Below are 20,568 nucleotides of genomic sequence, written 5' to 3' on the forward strand. Positions count from 1 at the left end.
ACCCAACCGTTAACTGGCCAGCCCAGACGTTATATACATAAATGACAGAATGCACGCAAATAAACATTGGCACAAGCAATAATTATTTATGCGGTTGAATACATGAAGCAAGGGCAATATAGGCTTTGTGTGGAGTGGTAGTCATTTTGAAGGGCATTTCCTTTAGTTCCACTGGGAATCCTCCTTTGTGATACCCTGTAGAACAAATGAACAGCTGGGCCTGCAAGATGGCAGCCATGCAAACCCTCCATCGTTCCTTTCAAAACTAACCGTCAGTTCTCTGCGCCTGAAATGACGGTTAGTAAAAGTGGTACGTGCCTAGGCTTAATCGTACGCTGGCGGCTTCAGCCCGATAATTAATTTGATTGGCGGTGTGCCGTCAAAAGAGGGCGTGCTTCGGTACATCATGTGATTATCAGTTAGTATGGTACACTCAACCAGTCAACACCCGAACTCCTCGTGAGGCGTCGAAAGATGTTGACGAAAAATCGTCTTTTTCGCAAGGTTTGTTCTTAGTTTTCAGTCAGCTGAATATGTTTTGACATGTTTTAGGAGAGTTGGCTAATTCAGGGACAGTCGCACAGTGATCGGCGTGATTGGTGAACTTCGAGTACAGGCCTAAACTAAACAAATGGAGGTGGGCGTACGTACACGTACGGTAGGCCTGGCTCAGCCCCAAACGCATCTACATGTACGCAAAACATGCTGGCCTAGGCTGTGTATTCTGTGTACTGAGCGGAGCGGTAGTATATCTCTTTTCGAATTTTGTACTGGATCATGACCGCTCCAGAACAAAATTCGAAAGAGTGCAGCCCAGCTGCTTTGTACGGTACATGTTGTACCTGTACAGTGTAGGTTATGTATGTGTTGTTGACTTGACTGGTGGTACGCACAACTTGTTTTCTTGACTGGTCATCAGGGATCGTGCAAAGATCAGCCGATTGCGCCCAGTATGGCGTAATCGGTTGATCTTTGCATGATCAGTCCATCTTACTGCACGATCATGACGATCCTCAACAGTAGTTGTGAAAGACTAGGCCTAGGCCCTAGATTGTTTCCGAAAATGGAAGTACATGTAGGCCTACATCATGGGGGTACATGTACATGTAGGTCTAGGCCCAAAGTCTAAAAATCTAACCTCCGTGGCTTGTGAATTTGCAGTTGCAAGGTCCTTAATTTCACCACTTACTGTGAAAGTCTGGTTGGTTTTCACAGTAAATGGTGAAAGTTCAGGACCTGGCTGTTTTTAGTTTGAGGTACTTCCATGTTCCCGTTCCAGAACTGTAATGTTTATACAAACCTTTTAGATAGCAATGTACAAATGTGCTTCAACACAGTTTTGGCTGTTTCGATTGTGCCAACTTACTCTGCCGTCACAGCTTCAGTATTTGAGCAACTAAATTTCATACATCCCTTTTTGGTGAGGTTAGATGTCTGCTTGGGAGGTTTATTCACCTTATTGCAATAATGAAAGTTGTATTTTGCCCATCCACACCACAGAAAATCAGCAGCATGTACATGTACATTGCAACACAGCTCCTGTCTTTTCCTTGTTTCCTGTCACCCTCTTGATGAAAGCTGCGCTATGAATAGAAGCAAATTGGGTCAATTAAAGCTGGTGCTTTACGGTATACCTTACCTTACTTTTCTGGAAGTAGAAATGTAGTTACTACATGTAGGTCTACAGCACAGTGTTGACCAAAAGCACATCACGATTGGGCGATCATGCAGACCGATCGGGCCCATCGTGTAAATACATGTACACTGTATGCTGTACCCATGGAAGTAATGCTGTCGTCAGATGGACCAACTCATCAGGCCTACCGTACACACTCTGCTCATGCGTGTAATTTGAGTTCGCTTACATGTACAGTACATACATGTATGCTTCAACCCAATCAGTCGATCAGTATAATGGATTATCAGTGTCTGCAATCAATTCTAGATTGATCTCAGTTCCGACCGACCCCTTATTTTTGGCTCCAAACAAGGAAAAAACCCTTTCTTATTGACACCAACCCTGCCTGAAATTTCTCACCGAGAAACAAAGATCTGAGCTTTAGAACATCTTGGAACGAGCAAATCATTTTTTTAACCTCCCTTTTTCCCCCAACCGACCAAACCTCCCTCAAGGTAAAAAAAGGAAAGAAATCTTCTGATTTCTGAAAAGTCAGAAGACTGCCCTGCTTGTAGCTGTGAAAATAATTTGAGTGTAAAGTCTGAAAGTGTATGTGAGTACATACATGTATATAGGCTTTGAAAAGTTTAAAACCAAGAGCGAGTGAAATGAACTAATGTTCTTGTACCGGTAGGTGTCTTATTGTAATAATTGATGCCCTTGTATTTGTCATTCCCCGTTGACAGATGAAGCTGTGCTGACATGACTGAGCATTTGCCCGGTGCAAGTGGCACCATGGCCCATCCGGATGGGTTCCACATTCTGGCCGAGCTGACGTCAGCCGAAAGCTTGACCGCGCCTATCAAAGCGTCCGGCCGAATCAAGGTGAGGAGTGTTTGCCGTCAAGCCGCAGATCATTTTCCGCAATCCAGAGGCAGTTTTAGGGGCCATGGGCCATTTCCTCGAAATCAAAGTACATTCAGGTTCAAAGTGTACTTAACCTTGAACGATGGCTTGACGACATCATGCAACGTCACCAGGACACACCGAAAGTGACAGTGGTTTAACAATTAAACCGACCGAACGGCTGAACCATTGTTGATGTTCGACTCGATGCTGATGTCAACACTTTGCTCACTAAACTGCCGGTATCTAAAATGTCCCCCCCCCCGAAAAAAAGGCAGCAAAGACATTGTTGCAGACTGTCAGTTAACAGGTTAAAATTTTGTAAATCCTTTTTTTCTGCACAGTACACTTGCATAGCTGTGTCCAAGAATTACATCGGTCTGGGCGCTTCGTCGGGGAGTCTTTACATCTTCCATCGCAGCTCATTCAAGTACCTTCAGGTTTTTTCCAACACGGTGAGCCACATTTCACGCTGAGAATGTGCCATGTTGTATAGGACCAACCATTTTTCTGTCTGTGGAGTAGAGAAATTCGCATGCTCCAGCTTGGTAAAAAAAAAAAAGTCCAGGGCATTGAAATTGACTTGAAATCCGGAAGCAAAGTCTGCATTGTGTGAACAAAAAAGAAACAAAACCTCAACTAGGTCATCCTTTTAACATGTTTAAAGACAAATTTGGATGGTGTCACTGAAGTACTATACATGTACGTTAAAAAACAAAGCTTGAGTGATTTGACTTTCCCTTTTCAGTTGTGACGAACAACAATGACAGTGTATGCAAAATTTGTGAAACTGAAAGAAACTTGAAAAGAAAAATCTCTTTTTGGAAATGAAGGCGTGCTTAGCAAAAACAGCTTGGGAAAGTCACGGGTAACACGAATGAGCAGTTAAACACAGATTCTTTGTTTTTTGGTTTGCAATTCCAGAAATTAGGGGTCCAAAAATGTGACCTGTTTGCGTCCCGGTTACATCTGACCTCTGTTATTTGACATGGAAATATCACTGGAATTGATTTCAAACTAGTACTCTTTGTTTGGCAGGTACTTTGCATTGATTCATCACTCTTGGAAATTAGAAAATGTGTTCTGAACTTACAAAATCATATGTCAGATGTGACAGGGACACAAAAAGAACATGGACCCCTAATTTCTGGAATTCCCCCTACATGTATGTGCCTTCTCTTCATGGTCATTGTGGGGACAAGTGCATTTGTATTCAGTTGGAGATTTTGAGTATTATCTTAAGCACAGTTTTAAGTTTTAATTAATGTGGAAACGGATGTATCACAACTTGTTTATCGTTTTTATTTTATTCAATAGGATTATTTATTGATTGGTGCCATAAATTGTCTTTCCAAATATACGAATCCCCAAAACACCCTCTAATGTAATTGACAAATTTGAAACCAGTGCCAGAAACTGTCATAATGGACTGAAGAAATGGTACTTGCAGAATGTGGCAAATTTTAGTCCAATTCCCTGCACAATCATTCATTGCAATACAGAAAAAAACATACCAACAAACAAACAAACAACCCAACACACTAACAAACAAAGTTAATTAGTTTACATTCTTGATCATGACTAAGCATGATGCAGAGAAGTTTGGAACTACAACCCTATTTGTTAAATCTCTTCTGATGTACCGTACACATGCATTGGAGCCCATTGCTCTTTACTGTTAAATTCGTGAGAAACCACAGTGGCAAATGGTACATGTAACCATTGTGTTAAAAACACACTGATTAGTAGGCTTATTGAAGTAACTCCTGACCTTTTCAAGCAGAAAACCCAATGTACAGGTACTTGTAGTGTACAGTCTGATTTTTCCTGATCTCCTTAGTGTCTGTATTGTCTTTATCTTTGTGCAATGTGTGGAGGCCAGAGTCCAGCTCTCCCAATAGAAACATGACTTGAAACAGCAACTAGGCCGTCTGATATTATGCTGTTATAAAGAGATAAGCAGAATTAAACACAGACACAGTAAAGGGGGCCATGCAGGTTAGCTGTGTTGACAGGGTTGAGTCTGTGGTTGTAAATTTCTGGAAATGTTTCAACACCCACAGACATTTTACACAAGTTTGTGAATAAGCATGCAAGCTCTAGTCTGAGTGGTACAGTAGGTCATTTTACTAGAATGAATTTTCTTACAAGGTTTTTGTTGCCGTTCGCAGTAAAAAAAAATAAAAATGACAGGCCAGATTGACCAACTGGTTTACCAAAATGATGCTTGAGTTGAATTTTGAAACAGAAATCGCTCTCCAGTCTCAAGCCAGTTACAGCTTCTGCATCCATACACACAGAGAATATCACAGAAGCCTCAAGGCATGACAAAAAAGTCAGACTTATCAAGGAAATCCTGCTGATGTGATGGTACAATGTGCAGCTTACTGGCCCCTTTTTGCTGTGTTTCGTGACATTTATGTCTTGCAATCAGTTTCCCTTCGGAATCAATACTACATGTAGATGAGTCCAAAATTTCTGAGAAAAAATGTGGGTCATTCTACATGTTCTATAAATTTGAGGTCCAGAGTGTGACATTTTTCCGTCCCTGTTACCTCTGACATGTACATGTATACCATCTGACATGTTTGACAAAGGATATACATGTATCACTGAAAATGATTTCAAACTACATGTATTTGTATTTGTTTGGCAGGTAATTTGCAGTACTTATTTAGTTTTTGAAATTAAAGAATGGGTTCTAAACACTAAAAGAAAATCACATGCCAAACGTAACAGAGATGGGAAAGTGGACCCCAAATTTATAGAATGACCCATGTCATTGGGATATTCATGTGTATCTTTGTCCATTCCCTATTTGTTTAAATGATGCACGGTACGTGTACAGTTCAAAAACCAACCAGCACTTTGTTCGCCTTTTTTATTTTAACCCTAACGGTCCTTCACATATTTGGCTTACATGACTCAGTACTATCAAATACTACTGTACATAGTACTCTGAGCCTAAAGGACCTAGCGCTACAAATTACTAATTTTGGCTAGGGCGCTCTCCATTGTTACTCGTACAGAGAACAATGAAGTCATTCATTCATAGTTTCACAGTACTGTATAGTACATTGTCTTATCTCTTGTATTTTATGGCTTCAGAGAACAATAAGGTCAAGTCCTCTGACATGTATAAGCGACAGCACCGTATACTATGTTTTACTACTAAGCAGTAATTTTTATTATTAATGAGCCAGTTCGGTATTCCAACAGCGCATGCTCAGTACGAGGCTATTCGGGAACAGTGTACATGCGTGCTTGATAGTCTGTGATATCAGCGTAGACATACGCTGACTTACACACGCACTTTGTTCCCGAAAGACCGTGACTTTGTAAAACACCGAATTGGCTCATTCATACAAAGAAGACATTAACAGCGTGCCTGACATCAGTGACCAGCTTTAAAGCAAGTTGTTTAAAAGAAAATCAGCAAATAGAACGACTGTACTTGTACATGTACTTGTATACTCAAGTAATAACTTTGACACTCTCAAAGGTTAAATCTACCCGGTACATGTAGCAAACTGTGTTCATGTACATGTACGCACATGTACAGTTGTACATATACATCGAGTATCTGCGATGCTACATGTATGTACATGTACAATGTACATGGACCTTAATTAAACATGTAAAAAGTTCTGAAAATAAAGTGTACTCTCTTCACCAACATAAAAACCCCAACCTGCAGTTTACAATTTCAGTTTCTTGAAATCTTGCTGGTTTAAGCATGGTAGAGAGATTCAGCATTAATATGCGTATCTCACCTATACCCATGAATGTGTTTGCTTGTTTTTGCCTGAAAAATGGAATGAATTGTTAAATTCTACCGGTGTTTGATGTGACTACTCTTTTAAACATGCTTCTACAGTACAGTAGTTGTTCACAGAGTCATTGGAAAGACTTTTTTTCACAGGACCGGCCATATTGAATTTGAAAGCGAGGTTAACTCTTTCTTTCTGAATATTGAGTCTACAAATTTATGAAAGTAATAAAATGAAAGTTCATGACAATTTTGCACCTGCTGATGAACAATTTCAGTTCATGATTAATCACACGGATTTGTACCTTCTTTAGATTCTGAAAATTGTTGAAAGGGAGGCTTGGAACTCATCACGGAAATGATGAACAGTCTGGTGCCATTCTAATCGACAGTTTGCAATATGTGAAACAGATTTGGGGAATAAGATAAAAAATGGCCATTGTGTGAGTAAGGTCTATTACCCCTCATTGGCCTGAGCCAAATCTTCCCCAGATCCCAGCACAGAGTTTGCATCAGATTTACAGTATTGACTTGGAATGATGTGCCCCTCAGCCGCTGAAATGGACATTCAGGGCTACGGCTCTGTCTTTTATCAGCATGTTATCACTTACATGTACAGGTACTCACTTGCCCAAAATTTGCTAAAACTGAGGCTTTGGTCTCAAAGTACATGTATGACACACCCGATATCTGATAATTTTTCACACTTGTAAACACCATACATGTACATGCTTCATACATGTACTGTACTAACACCAAGAATGCTGCATCGGTTTTCCTACAAACGGTGTTATATTACCCAGGCGGATGTACATGTACGGGGTAGGATGTTACCGAGCAAAAAGTCAAGGGAGCCCAAAATTCCCAGGGTTGTCAGTGTGTTTGGAGCACATCAAGAATCCAATTGCAGGAAGTTCATTGATGTTGATTATCCTGGACTGCTCCGGTTTTGCTTTTGTTAGATGAATTCCCAGGCAGATAGAAACTTGTTGTGTAACCAAAGTAGCTCAGGTAATGCAAGACAAACGGTCACAAGGAATACACTGAATCCATGACAACCTGGTAACCAGTGTTGTATTTGGGTCCATCACAAGTCTCTGTAAGCCCATCACAAGTCATTCAGACTTAAGCCAGGGGCCAATTTCACAGAGCTGCTTAACCACAGAATTTGCTTAAGCACAAAAAAACCTTGCTCAACAAAGGTTACCAGCTCAAACTCTATGTGATTGTCATGCTAACCAAAAGACAGGTAAATACCATTCCAAAGCAATATACATTACAAGAAGTTTTGGCTGGTAACCTGATTTGTCAAGCAAGGTTTTTTCACGTTTAAACTTTTTTTGCTTAAGCAGCGCAATGAAATTGGCCAAGTTCATAAGCTATTTACATGTAAATGAGCTGTTACTTATGACTGGCCTTGTGACTGGCCTTGTGAAGGGACTTGTGAAAGGACTCGTGATGGACTTGAACACAACACTGCCGGTAATCTCACCGAAGAAACTGCACAGAGTTGAAGTGAACCCTTACCCCCAGCAACAAGACAGGCTAGTGCATGGACATGACCAGGGGGGAGAAGGCAAACATTTTTTTACCAAGGGGGGGCAGTTTCCAAGGGGGGTGTACAAAGTACTCAAAAGCAAACTGATAGACCAATAACATTGGAAGAAAGTCAGTTTTGAAGTTTTTTAAGCAAAGTGGGGATTTTCATCTTTTTCTATTTTTTTCTTTTATTTTTTTCCTCTTGATTTTTCTTGTTTGTTCTTCATTTTTGTTTCCGGGTTGGGAGATAAATGTCCCCCTTGCCTCGCCTTGGGACACCCGTGAGCTAGTGGGAAGTTTACAATTTTGTTATGATTTGTAAGTGTAGAACACATTCTTTATTTTCCAAGAATGATTAAATAATGCAAATAACAGTTCCTGGCAAACGGATGAAAACAGTTTGAAATCACTTTCTGATGTATTCCATTTCGAATGTACAGTTCATAAGTCAGGTGTAGCGGACACCAAAAATGTCACACTTAAGGGGCCTTAAGTGTGACATACTCCCCAATTTGATATAGAACGGAATGAGTCGCAAACATGTAAAACATTTCTGTAGAATTAATTTCAAATTCAAATCCACCTTTAATTTGCTCGTCACTGACGCACTGCGGTGCTTGTGCTGTATGTACAATACACATTGTGAATTTTGTTAGATGTTTTAGTACAGTTGTAGTAACGCTTATGCTTTGTTTTTCCTTTTTCCTCAACATTCCAGGAAGGGGCCCTTACGAGGGTTACGTTTGCACCTGATGATAACTTGGTTGGCCTGGCAACAAGGTACATGTACATGGAAATTGCATCTTTTGAGAGGTTTCTTCAGATTTTCTTAGCTGTTTTGCCAAAATTGATGAAAATAATGTCAAGAACTTGATTCTTGTGTTAATACCTTGCCCAGATTTTTCCAGCAGAGAACAGCACTACGTATGCATAAATATTTAAGAAAGTGCCAAGTTGCGTCATTTTCAAACCATAAAATGAAAGAGCTAAAGTTTATTTTTAAAGAAGGCTTTTAGAACTAATTGTTTTCATTGCGACAACAATTATTAATATCTGGCTGTTTATTGCATATCTAGCCAAGGTGTAGTCATCACGTGGGAGCTGAACATTGAAAGACGGACCAAGTCGGAGCGTCTTGCTGTGTCATCGGCACACCGCAATGGCGTCGTGACGGCCATGATATGGGACACGGCCAGCGAGCGGCTCTTCTCAGGTGACAGCCACGGCCGTGTCACCTTCCTGAACGTCTACCATCGAAAGGTACGCAAACGGGCAAACGTGCGTGGATTCATTGGTCTCGTGCGTGAAGTCCCAGATGGTGCTGTGTACGTCATGTGCGTCACCGGGTACATGCAGCAGCTTTTGTGTTGCACATGTACGCGTTTGTTTGACTGGAGAATACCGAGGGTGAAGTATGCTAGTGGGGGTGGAGCTGGATTGTTACAGAGTTCAGAGCTGCAAAGGAGTATTTTGTTCTTTTGCGAATCTTTTTTGTGCTTGTAGATGGCCGGCCTTTTCAAGTTACCCACCGAGTTGGTAATGGATGCGGACTCGGCCATTGTTCAGCTTGACTACTGCGATGACAAATTGCTCACCTCCACAGCAACCAAGTGCTTCATTTGCGACACAAAAAAGTAAGTAAAGGAGGCAAAGTTGAAAAAAACGATGCCTCGTTGTGGAATGATGGCGTGACTAGTTTTCATTTTCAATATACATTTAAGCATTGTTTTAATGAAAATGCACCTGTATGCAGATCATAGGGAAAAGCTTGCTGCAACTGAGCAGAACCTCTTTACAAAGAACCTGTTTATTTATAAGTATTTACATGTATTTTGATTAACATTGAATTATTTTGATTAATGATTTTTTTTTTCACATTGATATGCACCACTTGGCTTCAACTGATAGAAAGTCAACGGCTGAGCCTATTGTCATGCGTGTCGTTAACTTCCCTTAAGCCAGCCTCCCTCTTGTTGACACTATCAGAAGATTTTGCAAGACACAATCTAACAAAATTTCTTTTGATTTATTAATCACTTACAGGAAACAAGCCTATGTAGTGGGAACTAAGCTCAGGTACAAAAACAAAGGTTTGACTGCAGCTATACCACATTAACTTTGTTGTAGTTGAGACCGTGACAAGACCAGACACAATACCATTTGTGAGACCAGACCCGAGACCAGTCACAAATAATAGGGTTGACAGTGACCCAAGAATCCTCGTCTTACAGTTCTTCTGAAAAAGCTTGTGAATTGACCTCAGAGTGGAGGGCTTTCGGTGGTCGTGTAATGGTCTTGTGGAGTGTTGTTGTGATGGTCTTATGGAGTCTTCTGATGGTGTTGTAGAGTGTTGTGATGGTCTTATGGAGTCTTGTGATGGTGTTGTAGAGTGTTGTGATGGTCTTATGGAGTCTTGTGATGGTGTTGTAGAGTGTTGTGATGGTCTTATGGAGTCTTCTGATGGTGTTGTAGAGTGTTGTGATGGTCTTATGGAGTCTTGGGATGGTGTTGTGTGATCATGTGATGACTCTAAGAGGCAGCTGAGTTTTTTAGACCCACATTGGCCACCACAATTACTACCGTTACCCACTAATCTTAGGAGGTGCCATTTTTTCGCCATGGCAACACACACATACGAATGGCGCTCACTCCCAGAAACTTGATGAAACTTTTCTAATTACCGTGGATATTGATCCTGTGCATATGACCTGCCCGTGAATGCGGCAACCATGCTGAAGCCATGTGGCTTCCAATTCTGGCCATCCCGAATCTGATCTCGGGTGCCCTGGTGAAATTCACCCTCCAAGAGGAGAACCTTCATCTTTGAACCTAAACTTCTAGAAATTTTTGGTTTCAGGGATGGGCAGTTTGGGGCATGCTTTCTGCAGAAGGCGACCAAGGAATTCCCGCTGGTGTACTCGGCTCGCCCCAGCAGCAGAATTTGGGAGGTAATGAGTTTGCTTTGTATTTGGCGTGGACCAGTTAGGCTCACAGGGGCCTGTTCGCCGATATTTATCTGACTGCATAAACACTAACTTTTTGTTAGCTACACTGAAATAAACGTAATCTTTTTTTTCTCGATTGTCGTCAGTCAAATAAGATCCACCGATACGTTTACATTGGTGTACAAACCGTTACTCACGAATGTGTGCTGAAGAGTTTGTAGTGTATAACCTGTCTTTTTTTTATTGCAAAGTTAGCATCTTTGATAAAATTAGGGGTTTTGTACGAATTGTTTGACATCAGTGTTGCAACTAGTTTTTTTTTTCTTTCAGGGCAACATTGTAGGCCAAGTTCTTGCCACTCACCAGTTCAAACATCTGCTGGCTGTGCCGTCACTACCTGTGGTGGGACCAGGGTAAATTTTGACGATGTTTGAATTAAACAATTAAATACCTTTTTGTTTTAGGACGAATCAAATAATTTCATGCACTTATTGAACTAGATGTCAAACAGTGTTGCCATCATTTTCTGTTGTCAGTCATTAGTTGGTGTCAAGGTCATTTTAAAGAACTTGGAAATCAGGGCTGAAGTCCGGGGTATCTTAACCCTAACCCCCTAGGCTCTTGCACTAGGAAGCATACTGAACCTCACAAAATCCAACGGGTTCATGTACTTGTCTATGTACTTGTACATGCAGGTTTACTGCACCAAACCTGATAAACTCCAACAGAATGAGCCCGTTGGAGTTTGAGTGATATGGTATGGATGGGTCTATGCAGTATAGGATGACTTGCATTGAACAGTACCAAACCTGACAAAATCAAGCATAGTCCAACAATTGGTACAGCAAGTCAGACACTGCACACAATGACTCCTGTGTGTCCCAACTCACACAGAATCCAACACCATCTCCCTGGGCCTTTCATCCCAAGTCTCACAAAATTCAACAGCAGGTTCCTACGGTACGGTACCAAACCTGCCCAAACCTGCCAAAACCTGCTGTTGGAGTATGGCAGGTTTTGGGCAGTTAGGGTTAAGGAAAATAATGAGCACATTACAATGGAATACTTTTTGGAATTTACACGTTAATAGCTTGCGAGTTGCCATCAGATGAGCTGGATGGCCTATGATGGACATGTGATGGACTCGCAGGGAATTGTGATTGGCTCTACTACAGCCCTGATAAAAATTGTGAGAGGCTGTAGCCCATTAGCTAGTGAGCCCTCTTTTGTTGTTCATTTGTGATTACCATGGTTACATGGTAGTTGAGTTGGATCCAAAGCCCAAGTTGAAATGGCCTTTGATTTTTCCCTTCTCCAGACGCACTCCTGTTTTTCCCAGCGCAGATCACATTCAGAAGCCTCAATCTCTCAACTTTTCCCAACTCCTGACATTTGGTCATGGGTAAGTTACCGAATCCCACGATGATAAAAGCAAGATTACATGCCTTTTCGTGAACGTAATTAGCTCATTTAAGAGCATACTGGATGTTGAGTGGTGGGAAGCAGCTTAACACACATGAATATTCATTTCCAAGCCTACATGTACAATCATATGTGCTGAAGCTAAGCCTCAGGCCTTGTCCAACTGAGCTTGCTGTGGCTAGTATTAATTGACATGTCTGTGAAGCAGCAGCAGCCGTAAAATTTAGACAATAAATAGCCTGAGAGTGGCCAGCACACTTGTCTTAATGGTCCTCTGAGGTACATGTACATGTAGGTCCCACAATTTCTAACCGTCTACATGTACAGTATGCAAATGGGTGGACATCTGTACTCTGAAAAATGGACGAATCAATACACAGCGGTCCAGGATTATTACCATAGTTGGACGGGCCATTATTGGACTTCACTCCTTTAGTACATTCTGGCAAATCACAAAGCCTCTTCTAGCAGCCCACAAAGGATTATGGGTATATCCACGGCACAGCGTGCTTTTCTTTAATAACCTCTGGAGCATTTGGAGCAAAAAGCCTGACCGAAATGTACCGTTCATAAAAATTTGATTTGCTGTTATGTTCTAAACCTCACGTCCACTGATGCAGTAAGATATTTGTCATTGCCAACTCATTTTGCACACACAGAGACATGTCAAGTCTCCAGCCTATCAGTCACACTGCTGTTGCTATGTGCTGTCCAATCAGCATGGAAGATTCGCGTTTGCTCGACGATAATGCACAGTTCTCCTACTCAGTAATCACGATCTTGGCCCATATCTTGATTGGGGTTTTTGCACTTGTAACATGTATATCCAGACATAACCTACTGCTGACATGGAATGCTGAGGCCATCTATGTGTTCGACCCTACCCACATCAAGGTCATATTGTGGTCCATGGATTTTAAAGGTTTGTTCATAATCCGATATTTTCTCATTTTCCTCTCTTCTCACAGCTAAAGATGAATTTTTTTCAAATGATACAGGAATTACTTAAGAAATTCTTTTTAAGGGTCCACAAGTTTGCATTTAACTTATGATGAAATTGCTATCTTTTGGAGACTGACTCCTAAACATGACCAGTAAACATCAGACACGACAGACGCTCATGTACAGAGGAATAAGTTGCACTTAAAAAAATTTGGAAAATAAAAGTTAAGAACAGTCCTTTGAGTGAATAAAGTTATTTCCAGGAGCAGTGAACTTGAATGCCTAAATTTGTTAAATACATGTACTAGTGAATCCCTAGTTATCCAAGTTCTGTGGAACCTGAATTTCCTCCGTGCATTTAGGGCCGGTGACTATTAAGACACAGGTTTGAAAAGGCCCCCCCCCGCCCCGGTAAGCTCGCCCTGTTGCAAAAACCTCTTTCATACCGACCTGGCTATCGGCCTGGGATGCTGGACTGGTTGTTGATCTCGAACTTCTCCATCGTGGGGTCTATTGTTTGCAAGTACTGGTACATGTAGTCTATCCCAGAAGGAACCTGCTTGTGGTTTTTAATCCTTCAGCTCTATACAATGTTTACACTAATCCGCTTAGACCCCTATTCATCCCTGGAAGCATGGTGGGGGAAGCCTTTCATCATGGACTTTGAAATGCCAATGTGCAGACAGGCCTGATACCGCGTGGAGTAGCCTGAATACCGGGCAGGCATTATACTGGGTGGGCTACCGGGGGGTGCCCTTTTCAAACCGGGTCTAAATGGTCGCCGTCCCTTAAATAATGTACCTTGGAAAATATGCAGTTTCTGAACAACTGTTTAGTTCTTGTTTTTGTACTTGTTTTGTAGATATCCTCTGGGCATGTGTTTACAAGTCCAGAGTGTACTGTCTCCATCCCAATTCCCAAGTCAGGTGCTATATGCTTCTCAGCGCTGAGCGCTGCGTCTCCAAGCTCTATGCCCTCAGCCTTTGGGAGCAGAGCGCCCAAGTGGCGGTCCACTTCGCCGAGCGGATCAAGCAGGGTGCAGCCCGCCGCTACGTGCCCAGCAGCCTGGTTCGGGAAGTCAACTACCAGCTGCTGGACGGCCAAGCAGACTTGGCACTGATGGGGAAGATGGAGGAGTTGCTCGGCATCCTGGAGGAGGATGGGCTGTCGACTCCTGGCAGCAGCCGGCGCAGCAGCCTTGAGTCATTTGAGGGGATGCGGCTGGACTCAGGCATCTACCTGGTGCGGAACCGAGCTGCCAGTGAGGATTCGGTGGAGGATTTCTCCTATCAGAACCTCCAGCCGGCAGTCGTTGATAGGGAGACCCAGATGGATGGTAGGATTGAGGGCTACGATCCCAAGAACAACGGCAAATCTGACACCAATGATGAGCAGGATGTTGCATGGGAGTCCTCAGAGTTCCCTAATTATGAAACAACACCTCTCACAACCTACGAACCATCGGAGATGAATTACGGAATAGGAAAATTAAGCCTGAGGCATTCTTCCCAGTGCGACTTCGAGGATAACCAGGCCGCGCCGGTGCCTCCAAACGAGGGAGCCCAAGCGGAGCGGTTTGGACGAACTGCTGATGTGGCAGAGAGCTTTGGAGATTTCGATGAGGAGGTGGAGGTGGCCAGCGGGTTCCATTTTGCAGAAGACGAAGAGGTGGAAGGACCGGGGGAGCTGGGCAACGGCCCGGCGGGCATCAACTGGGGCTTCGGCCAAGGCAGGTTGGGACTGCGCCGACAGAGCTCACTCATGGAAGAGATTGCTGAGGTGAGTGATAACACTGACTCGAATGCTATGTCGATCAGGGAGCATCTTTTTATGTCTGTGGCTATATTCATGAACTCTACTGGGCTTATAACTCTTGCCGCCAGGCAAAACATCAAGTAACATGCATTTGTGGAAATACAAGTCTTTTGGAGGTTCCAGGGGTTTAGAGGGCTGATACTTGTGTCAAACATGCAAAGTACAAGTCACACCATGCGTCTTTTGTTCTTTGCTTCAGAGAATGCTACTTTTCGCAGAAACCCCAGTTTCCAAACTGTTCACCAAGCGGGAAAATTCTGGAGGTTATTTACCTGAATGCTCCAGGCTATTCCCAATCTCCGTGCCAAAACAAAGAATGGCACACATGTATTTAGGATATGAAACACTGTGTGCATTGTACAATATAAATTCTGACACCTGTCATACATGTAGATATTAGGATACTGGTACATGTATCTATATTGGCATTTCCTGAAATGTTCATGTACACATATGTATCGTATAATTACATTTCCATATTTCTGTTTTGCTCATTTCTGCAACAGAAACCCTCTGAAGGCAATACACGTGTATGTATCCATCATTTTTGCCCCCTCCTTGCATGGCATGTGGTTTCATTCTGTCTGTCCCACTAGTTGAGTGCATGCAAATCGCCAACTAAAGTTTTACTTGAAACACCCATTCACGTGTACTAACTTCAAGGAGCAAAGTTGTCATGACAGTAGTGTACAGCATACACCGTTGACAAGAACGTCACATACGCCCACGTACCGTACATTATACTTACGGGCAGTTGATCGCACATGGGTCCTGTGCACAGATTATTCAAACCACTGATGTGATTCATGTACATTGATGTGCGGTACATTGGGTACTTTAATTGTTCAATTTAAGCCCTGCCAGAGGTAGCATCATGAAACAGGTGCTAACAGCTTGGTGCACTTTGTTTGCACTAGGCAATCAAGAGCAGCCCATCAAACTGCCCATGTTTGGTCAATGACGGCTTTGTGTAATGTACCAGTACAGATAGTCCCACTGAACAGTGCCACTATACATGTAGATGGTTTACATGGCTGCCATCTTGTACCATAGGGCAGTGCTTTTGTTCCACAGGGTATGCACTAAGGAGGCTTCCTGTGGAACAAACCAACTGCCCTTCAAGATAGCTGCCATGCAAAGCCTTTGTTGGATCCTGTGGTGGCAACCGTAGACTCCCAGGCTGTTTGGCCTTGGGGATGATCAACCTGTTGGATCTTGTGGCACTGCCTGGCAAGCCACTTTGATAAATGATGCCAACTTCTGCGTCTGGCAGGGTTTCTAACCAAAATACCCGGAAAGGTTAGGATCAGCGGTGATGGCCGCACATGAGCCAACTCACAAATTTACACTACAGTAATGGGACAGGATTATTACCATAACAGTAATTCTAATTTCCACCTCTTCCACATTCACATCTAGAATAAACTCACAATAATAACAAAAAGTCACATTCTGTTATCACAGTGTTAATTGCCAAGTGTTACTCTTAGACGATAATTTTGGGAAATTAAGTTTCCTGTAACCACGCCTTAAAATCCTCCAAAGTTTTACTGTCTTCTGTATGTTCATCCAGAGAGCATTTGTGCACCTGAGGAAGTGTTGAACAGTGTTGTATTGGGGTCCGTTAGAAGTCCTTTCACTAGTCCCGTCACAAGACTAGTCATTTAAGTTACAGGGTGAATAATGACAGAGGAAAAATTGTCACAGTTCATTTAAACAGGTTGTAAATTGACTTAAGACAGGATGTATACCTTGTTTCCCCAACAAGTCCAATCCCTATATACACACTCTAGCTTAATGTCACTTGACACATCCCCCTTAGATGTCTGAAAAGAATTCCTGAGATACATTGTGCCAGTGTAACAATGACCAACACAAAGGCGGGGAGGGGCATCTTTCTGTCCCATACATGTAGTTTGCTTCATATGACAGGATGACCCACGATGGACTTGTCATGGACTCAAGTTGTACAACACTCGTGTAAAACATTTGCATGTACATAGCGTGTGCCACATTGACTGCGCACATACATGTATTGCTGTGAAAGCATTAAAAAAAATATGATTACCTTTGCCTACATCTAGAAGTCTAGTCTAGTTTTCCTCTTGGTTTTAGTTTTACACGGCAGATGTTCATGCTCAAAATTGTAGTACCTGTAGATATACCTCTCACCTGTGCCCAGCGATAAAAGACAGTTGGTAGAATACTGTAACAGTGTATTAATTTACGTTGGGCAAGATACATGTACATGTAGCGATAGGCCATTGTATCGTGTATATTTTACATTTAAAGTTAACAAGTGTACATGTGTCATTAATGCTACTACATGTACATGTATGTATTAAAGTCACTGTTGAGTATCAGAACGCTTCACACCCATTTGTGTGCATGTGATAACTGTGGCTTCGTAGATATTGAGAGGAGTGAAAACTTCCATGAATGCCTGCAGCATCAGTTTGAACGCTGTTTGGACGCTCTCAGCATATTGGCAACAGTTGGTTCAGCAACTTGGCTTACATGTAAGTCACAAATGTAGAGTGATGTTCATCATGCATGTGTTCAAAAATGACTGTTGTCTTCTTGTGTTTTGTTTTACATTATCACTTGTAGGCATTAGTCAAAGACGGAGAACTAGACTCCAGCATAGCAGAGTCCCTCAATTCCACCAGCAAGAATCCTGTGACAAATCTGTCAACGGGCCCCCGGATGGAAAACCTTCAGGACAGTCCATCAACCAAAGCCGACGAAAGGAAGAGAGCGGGCAGTGACCCTAGCAGCCCAGGGGACTCAGCCAATCCGTGCAAGGCTAGTTCTGATGACACGTCCTCGAACACTTCAGTCTCTCGTCCACATGGTACCACAGCCAGAGATGCTGTGAAGATGCATAATAACGCGTCGTCACAGTGCAGTTATTCCGTTGCGACGGACACCCAATCTTCAGAGAAATGTCATTCCCAAAATAGTATGCCATCCCCTTCCCAGCCGGACCATTCAGGAATGGGCCATGCACAAGATCAGCAATTAACCGATTCGGGTAGATTTACCACAGATGTTAGCTCAGAAATCACACAACATGATCATTCTCAGATGGGCCACATGGTTCCGAGTGAGACACACCCAACATTGCTAACCCCACAACAGAGGCCAAGGCTAACTCATTTGCCACTTGAGTCAATAGCAGCTGCCTGTGACCTCAAAGGTAAGCAGACGGGTTGGTAAGGAATAATTGCAAGCATGTCAAGTGCCCAATGTCAAGCGATGTTGAAAATATCACATTATTCTAGGTGTTCCGTTCATACCGGTATATTGCACAATTTCTCATTACACAAAATCAGTCAATACTTTGGCATTTTGGGGGTAAGCTCGAGCAGTGACCATTTGTCAACCGTGGGTCGATTTTCCCTGGTAACCTGTGCACAAAATGTATCCAGGGTACCGTACATGTACATATACATGTACCTGGCACAATCCATTGTGCATAACAAATCGCTGCTCGAACTTGCAAGTGTTGCAAGTTCAAGTGTTGGCAAGTTGTTATAAGGAACTCACATTGGTTGGATGATCGCTTTTTTTTTGTTACAAGTTTTGCATTTTACCATTAGGTTTTGTCTTTTGGAAGTTAAGAATTTGGATGTTTTTGTACCGATATATGCATGTAGTTTTCAGTAACTGTGAAAAAGGGTCACCCAAAGATTAGGCGTTTTCAACCGTGAAAATGCAATTGCGATTATAAATATTTAGTATTGGTCTGCAGGTCTTCATGCACCTTCATTATCCCTAACCCTCCTCAATCCTCCAATATCTTTCAGGCTGTTTTGGAGGATATTGGAGGATTGAAGGTGAATGGCAAAAGTGCATGGCTGATTATGAGGGATGCCACGAGTGAAGGCCGTGGATTAGACCTGGTGTTGTTCTTGCGCAGTCAGGCATAAATTCAGCCCGATATTTCTTTTGAATCAACCGCACTGCTCAAAAATGCCATTCGCACTGCCTCAACATAATGACAGGAATTGCCAGAGGATTTTGAAGGACTGAGGCAGCCACCCCCAAATTGGAGGATTGAGGAGGGTCTCCAGCCAAAAGGGCCGGGGGGGTTATGGTTATTGGACAAGATAAAGATTAGAAGCGAATTGCCCTGGTTAGGTTTTTTTTTTTTCACTGTTCTTTGGTGCGGCCCATCACTTTTCTGTTTTCCACTGTAGATACGGATCTCAAAAGTGCGCCTTTGATAGAAGAGGCAGCAGGCACTCAGGAAGATTGTCCAGCCATCCGGCGGACCATGTCCCTGCCCATGGTCGATCGGATGATTGGCCCAGACAGGGACGGACGTCGAGCCCGGAAGCAGTTCTACTCAGCCAAGGACAAGAAGCGCTCAAAGAAGAGCCGCATCATTGACTTTGGTGAGAGGGACTAGGGCATCGTGAGATGGAGGTTGACTCAATCTGACATGGTCTTATTGTTATGGTCATTTGAATGTCAAGGCCACACACATATAGTCTGATGTCATTTTGTGCCAAGAGAATACAGTGCAAATGAATTGGGTGCGGGCGAGTTGGTTCACGCGCTGGTTCTTGCACTGATGCCTTTTACCCGCTAATTGTGCATGTGACGTATTCACTTCTGTGCTCTGTACTGGTGGGCCTGTATGTAACAAGCATGTCTGTGGAAATGCACACTGTTTTGCTGACCCATTTTTTTTTTAAATTCACCGTAGATAAACCTCAGGTCTCTTCCAAACCTGACCACCCTCCAAAGATTGATTCCGTCTCCGCGGTGCCAGTGTCGCCCAAGGCCATGCCAAAACTGCCCGTCAGAAGCCCAGTGACGAGCACCCCTATCAAACGATCCCAGAGTTTCTCCTCTCAGCCCGCCTCCCAACTGTCCCCAACCCCCACCCCCACCAAGCGGTCAAGCCAGCTGGACCAGGGAGCAGATTCTCCACAATTAAACAGCTTCGGCAGCGAGTCCATGGTCGGAACCGGACTGTTCGATCCCGGCGAAGATATGTTCTGGGGTGGGTCGTCCATGATGTTTACCATGACGGGACCCAAGCTCGCCGCCCAGTTTCTGGGCCCATCTCTGTCTGCAGTGAAAGAGAGGTATTGGCAGAAATGTGACCGTGTTCCAATCAGTGGGCTGCGGTAAAGAGTACAAACACCTAGGGCCTATTCGAAACCCCATTCTCATGGGACTCACGAACAGTGTTCTTTCTTGGGTTGTTGATCCTAAAGGCTGAAGTGCAAAAGGAGTGCAGTTGCACTGAAGGTCGAGATAGGAGTCGCCATTTTGACACCAAATGAAAAGATGGCATGACATTTACCATCTCACATAAATTAATATCAACAAATATCCATATTAAGTGGTCAGGGTAAAGCCTCTCCGATAGCCATGAGTATTTGCTCTGGGTTTTATTTTCCTTATGAGGAGTGTTTTCTATTTTATGTAACAAAACCAACATTAAGTTACGGTGTGTGCCTGTATCCGCCATCTTTGCTCTTGGTGTTCTCCCTCCACTCCCCAGAAAGTGAGGAGTGAGAATCTTGTTCGCGAACAATGTTTGCTTGTTGATTCTCCCCGTTCGAAACCCCGTTCTCGTGTTCTTCTAACACGAG

The 20,568-nt window shown here is 43.0% G+C and overlaps 1 protein-coding gene across 2 annotated transcripts in view; it reads left to right on the plus strand.

Annotated features, from left to right (window-relative positions):
* Positions 1-410: 410 nt before the first annotated feature.
* Positions 411-20,568, plus strand: part of hps5 (HPS5 biogenesis of lysosomal organelles complex 2 subunit 2) — a 31,400-nt gene continuing 11,242 nt past the window's right edge. Inside the window, exons 1-16 of one of the 2 annotated variants that reach the window (XM_022226852.2) lie at positions 411-504; positions 2,365-2,503; positions 2,869-2,979; positions 8,551-8,612; positions 8,909-9,092; positions 9,336-9,466; positions 9,876-9,908; positions 10,690-10,780; positions 11,108-11,190; positions 12,096-12,179; positions 13,030-13,121; positions 14,004-14,920; positions 15,463-15,486; positions 17,567-18,155; positions 19,159-19,356; positions 19,671-20,055. In XM_022226852.2, coding sequence (XP_022082544.2) covers positions 2,381-2,503; positions 2,869-2,979; positions 8,551-8,612; positions 8,909-9,092; positions 9,336-9,466; positions 9,876-9,908; positions 10,690-10,780; positions 11,108-11,190; positions 12,096-12,179; positions 13,030-13,121; positions 14,004-14,920; positions 15,463-15,486; positions 17,567-18,155; positions 19,159-19,356; positions 19,671-20,055 — 3,107 coding nt within the window. In that variant the 5' untranslated portion in view covers positions 411-504; positions 2,365-2,380. The remainder of the gene's footprint in view (positions 505-2,364; positions 2,504-2,868; positions 2,980-8,550; positions 8,613-8,908; positions 9,093-9,335; positions 9,467-9,875; positions 9,909-10,689; positions 10,781-11,107; positions 11,191-12,095; positions 12,180-13,029; positions 13,122-14,003; positions 14,921-15,462; positions 15,487-17,566; positions 18,156-19,158; positions 19,357-19,670; positions 20,056-20,568) is intronic. The other variant, XM_087130207.1, reaches the window with a different exon arrangement.

This window comes from Acanthaster planci, linkage group LG20, assembly GCF_054643075.1.
Source record: "Acanthaster planci isolate LZ-2023a linkage group LG20, COTS_SCS, whole genome shotgun sequence".
Taxonomy (NCBI): Eukaryota; Metazoa; Echinodermata; class Asteroidea; order Valvatida; family Acanthasteridae; genus Acanthaster; species Acanthaster planci.